Consider the following 4870-nt stretch of genomic DNA (forward strand, 5'->3'; position numbering starts at 1 on the left):
TATATTTCAAAATATTCATTCTATCCCATCTTCTTATACAAAAAATATTAAAAAATATGACATTTTTCGTACCAAAGACCACAAGAAAACATCACAATTCACAAATTTTTATTTTATCATTTTCATATAAAAGAGACATAACTTTCTAATCTTGATATTTCATCGTGTCTTTCTCCTAAGAAAACCTATCACAACACATTCTTGGACATATTTTTAGTACCACAAGAATAAAAACAGACACTTTCATGTTTTAAATGTCGTCTTCACCCATACTTCAGAATACAGTTCGCAGCACTCAACAGTAGCTGACTACAAATGCACAAAGGTTTATGTTCCAACACAGTTTTTCCTTAAAAACCAAGGAAGCATTCGCGCAAATAATGAGTAACTTCACCAGCAACAGATGCCAGGCCAGATGTTACCAAATTTCGGACATGAATTGCTGAAAAGATGTATTTTAAAACGAAATTGCAAGGGCATTATAAAATATTCTGATCTCAGCAACAGTACCTTGAACAAAATAACACTAAACTTGCTCAGTTGTCCAAAAACTCCTAGTATAGAGAAAACCAGAATCAAGTTCGTTATAACACCAAAAAGCTTCAAGATCAACAGTGATGATGAAGGGGAAAGCGTCTGATTCATCTTCCGTGTGGCCCAGTTTGTTATAAGAACAAACTTCAGGAAGATCAACGGTACCGACGAAGGGATAGTGTCTGGTTCCTTTTCCATGTGGCCCTTCTTGAGGGACGTGCTTTGTGATGCAAGTGGCCCTTGCCTCTGAGACCTCTGTACTTCTTTCCAGCAGATGTAAGCCCTCGAAGCTCCCTATGTTTGTGCACTGGGTTGCAAATCCAGTTGATCCTTGGGTCATTACGGACAGTAGCATGAGCTGGATCTATCAATATTACTTCAAAGTACTTGTAAGTTGAGTCCTGCAATGTACACAGGGTTTCAGCTTTGAATTCAAAAGGTATGAACAAGTAGAAGAATTGGGGTACAAAGAGTTTTAGATTTTGATTAATAGTTAAAGAGAGAGAATTCGTTGTAGCAGAATCTTTATCATTTCTAAATCAATTAGATGAGCTAAATCATCAAACACCAGCTGACCACCAAAACATTCTCGGTTCCATTTTCTTGTTCAAGCAAATCCTTCGACAATTACCGAATCAATGAGCTCAGGAAAATCACCAAGCACAAAGCTGAACCATCCAAAAGCTTTTTCATGCTTTTTCTTATTCCAAAAGGTGGTCGATGAAGTTTAATAACTCAGCTGACCATAATATAGCTTCTCCGCATTTAAGTTACAAATTACGGTGTCAGGACCTCTGGTCTGTCAATCCAGAACAGAGATCTTGGCACAAGAATGAAAAGATAAATATAGGAGTCAAGATGCGAAGACATCTAAAGCACATACCTCATTGATCCAGTAAGAATTCAGAACCCTAAGACCACCCAGTTTCCTTCCCGCACGCTCCTCAGCAACTGACCGCTTGCTGCGTTGGAATTTCAGCTGAGTAACACCCTGGTTGGTGGGCTTACCATACACAATACCCTTGGGCACTGGCCTCTTTCTTCCACCACGTCTAACACGGACACGGTAGATGACATACCCCTGAAAGGTAAAGTTCAATCACTTTGCATAAAAACAAAACATGGAGAGCAACAAAACAAATGATAAAACATAAAAATATGGGAAACAGGGTGACAACTTAAGCTCATAACTAAGATAACAAGAAAGCTGTAAAACGAATAATTAAAGGCTTGATCTTGATCATATTCCATTCTCAAACTGGCAGTACACTGCTGATGCCAAAAGGCAAAAAGAAAATCTTTAACATGGGGGTACAAATCCAAATTTTTAGATCAACACCCACTTTGATTTGGGCTTCAGATTACAATTACCAAGAGAAAGGTCAGATCAAGGTTATCCCAATTGGATTTTTTTTGGATGATAATTATACCATGTGAGAGTTTGTGCAGTAATGGTTGGATATGAAAAATGTAGTCAAACCAAATGACTGTAAAAACAGCACCAGGTGGACAAGATTTTCAGAATATGAATGGAATTGAACATTGTAAAGGACTTGGGAACTTACATTTGAGTGCTTCATAATTTTGCAAGGTCTACAATATTCTTATATGAGTATAATATGAAAACATCATGACAGATGATGAGTAAAAGCACAACTGATTTTACTCAATAATGTTTACCAATATTATGACTCCTACACATTAATGGCCATGGCTAACAAAACAATCAATGTTGTTATCTTTCTCTTCCGCATCCTAATTAGCCCAAACAACTAGGTTTATTGACAATAAACCACTTTGCACATTCATATTCTGTTTTATAGAACTCCTAGGAGCTACAAATTTCCTGCAATGCAATGAATGCTGAAGTCATATTCCTGCCGTGGATATTCTGACAAAATTACAAATAATGTTTAGCTATTCAAAGAATCATACAAGTACTGAAAGACCACCCAAAGAAAAATAGAGCCAGTAGAGCATATGCATGACATGAAGCTTCTCAAAAGACTAAAATGCAGTAACCTAGCCACCTACTCTAGACGTACTGAAATGATGTAATATTTTACTCTAGAACTATTCCTTTTTAACAATCAAAATGTTTCTTTGAGTACAATGAGTCAAATTAAAAAATAACATTTTTTACATTCCAAATTCTTGTGAGAACTTAAATTATGAATAGTCATGATTCAATGTAACATTTCACATTATCGAGATTAGAGAATCAACTGAGTTGAGATAGTTAAACCTAGAAAATGATACAAATTACCAAATTTCAGAAAGTTCACTGAAATTAATAGCATGAGCCAAAAATATAATCATTTTGTTATGAGTTATATTTCCACAAAATCTAAAGAAAAATTAATGTACTGAGATGAATATAATTATGCACCTTCCAGCTAAACATTTTTCAAGTTTTCAACATACTGAATCAAAAAATTTAACAATATAGTTTTACCTTTTGATATAGGAAAGTAAGTTATACTCATGAGACCGAAGGCAACAACACCCTGAAACTTAAGAAATCATGTGCAGTTATTTTTGTTCCTTCCAATCTTGTTTATCAACATAAATATACATTTAGATATTTCATTAGTTCTATTTAATAGCAATGGTTTAGATGAGTGGTAAAAAGAGGAAGAGGACATTTCATTATTTATGTTTAAAAATCCTTACATCTTCATCCAGCTAGAATCTCAAAGTTATTGGGTAATTCTCGTGCAGTGTCATACCCAGAGGACTAAATTGAAATTGAAATTTTTCTTTCAAGTTTTATATATATTTATACTTAAATATATGACAACAGGATCCATTTCAATATTTTTCTTCAAATACATAGTAAAAGTAAATCGGTCAGATGTCCAATGTGCACAAAGCAAAACAAAACAATCAAAATGTCAATTCACATAATTATTCTTCTTCATAAGAGCATGAATAAAAGAGAGACGTAGCAGAAAAAAGAAAATAATAATATATGCATACATTAGCGAATATTAATCATCATAACTACATAGAACCTCATCCAATTATCAAATCATGCCTTCTACAAATAGCACCAGGAGTCAAGAACAAATAAAACCAATCACGTATTAACAAAACCAAATTCCTAGCCAGGCATAACTCAACGAACTGTAGAACCACCACCTTTATCAATAAAATGGGACACACTAAAGCTCAACGGCTATCTTCAAGAAACTGAGTTTTAAAAAAATACGCTCGAGATGCAGTCCAACATACCTGCTTCGCCTTGTAGCCGAGGCGTCGGGCCTTGTCGGGGCGGGTGGGGTGGGTGACTCGTACAACAGCAGGAAGCTGGCGGTACTCCCAGCAGCGAACCCTGAGCAAGAAACGCATCACATCAGATTGCTTCTTCTTCCATAGCTCCGAGACGTATGTGTAGGCACCTGCAAATCCCCCAGACAAAAACCAAAACAAATCAAAATCTCCATGTACAAACACACGATCGCGAAATGCGATCAGGATTTAGCTGAGAAGAAAGTATTTACCCATCGCCGCTGCACTATAGAGCGTCAGACAAACAAAGCACAAGTTTATATGGCAACGAAAGGACGCTGCTAGGGTTTAAGGAGAGTGAAAGAAATAGTTGTCTTAGGCCTGCACAATTTCTGGGCCAACAGATGGGCTGTATATAGTTTTCCACGTGGCCCAAAACTATCCCAATTCCTTTGCTTAAACTTTTAGGCCCAAAGAAATATGTATATATAATGTATAAAATTTTTAAAATAATGTATAAAATTTACATTTACAAGCTTTGTGTTTACAGACATTATGTGACATTATCAAATATTTTAAAAATAGGAAATAGACATATCTTACAAAAACTTATACATTATAAATATATGGGTAAATATATTTTACCATTCAAATTATGCCCGTTCTTACATTTTGTACTCGAAACCTTTTTTTTTGTAATTTATCGTCTCAACTTTATGAAACTTGCACTTTGCCATATATGATTTTTTTAATTAATTTTTCTATTAGAAAAATATCACATATTGTGCATATGTGAAAAATATCACATCACATAACCCTTAAATATCACATGTCCACTGCATGGGATGTTTTTTCGACAAAAACTTGAATAGAAAATAGTTATAAATAGCAAAATATAAAATTTCATAAAGTTGAGATGATTAATTGACACAAAAAAAAGTTCAAATACCTAAATATAAAAACGATCATAATTTGGATGGTAAAATATAATTAACCCTAAATATATTAATTGAAAACATGTGATGCGTATTTATTTTTTACGCTATTTATTTTTTACTTTTTTCCGATTTCATTCATGTTTATGATAACAATGTTTGACATATAG

General features: G+C 34.4%; 1 protein-coding gene across 1 annotated transcript; it reads right to left on the reverse strand.

Annotated features, from left to right (window-relative positions):
- Positions 359 to 4143, reverse strand: LOC105155604 (60S ribosomal protein L15). The gene is made up of 4 exons (XM_011071499.2): positions 4038 to 4143; positions 3769 to 3935; positions 1418 to 1615; positions 359 to 935 (listed from the first exon to the last, which is right to left on the reverse strand). Exons 1-4 carry the CDS (start codon positions 4039 to 4041, stop codon positions 690 to 692), a joined length of 615 nt encoding a protein of 204 aa, XP_011069801.1. The 5' UTR covers positions 4042 to 4143; the 3' UTR covers positions 359 to 689.

This window comes from Sesamum indicum, linkage group LG2 (genome assembly GCF_000512975.1).
Source record: "Sesamum indicum cultivar Zhongzhi No. 13 linkage group LG2, S_indicum_v1.0, whole genome shotgun sequence".
Taxonomy (NCBI): Eukaryota; Viridiplantae; Streptophyta; class Magnoliopsida; order Lamiales; family Pedaliaceae; genus Sesamum; species Sesamum indicum.

Coding starts and splice junctions, on each gene's coding strand:
- LOC105155604 (XM_011071499.2), bottom strand. Junction 1,616..3,768: donor TCGGCTACAAGGCGAAGCAG/GTATGTTGGACT, acceptor TTTACCTTTCAG/GGGTATGTCATCTACCGTGT. Junction 936..1,417: donor ATTCTTACTGGATCAATGAG/GTATGTGCTTTA, acceptor TGTACATTGCAG/GACTCAACTTACAAGTACTT.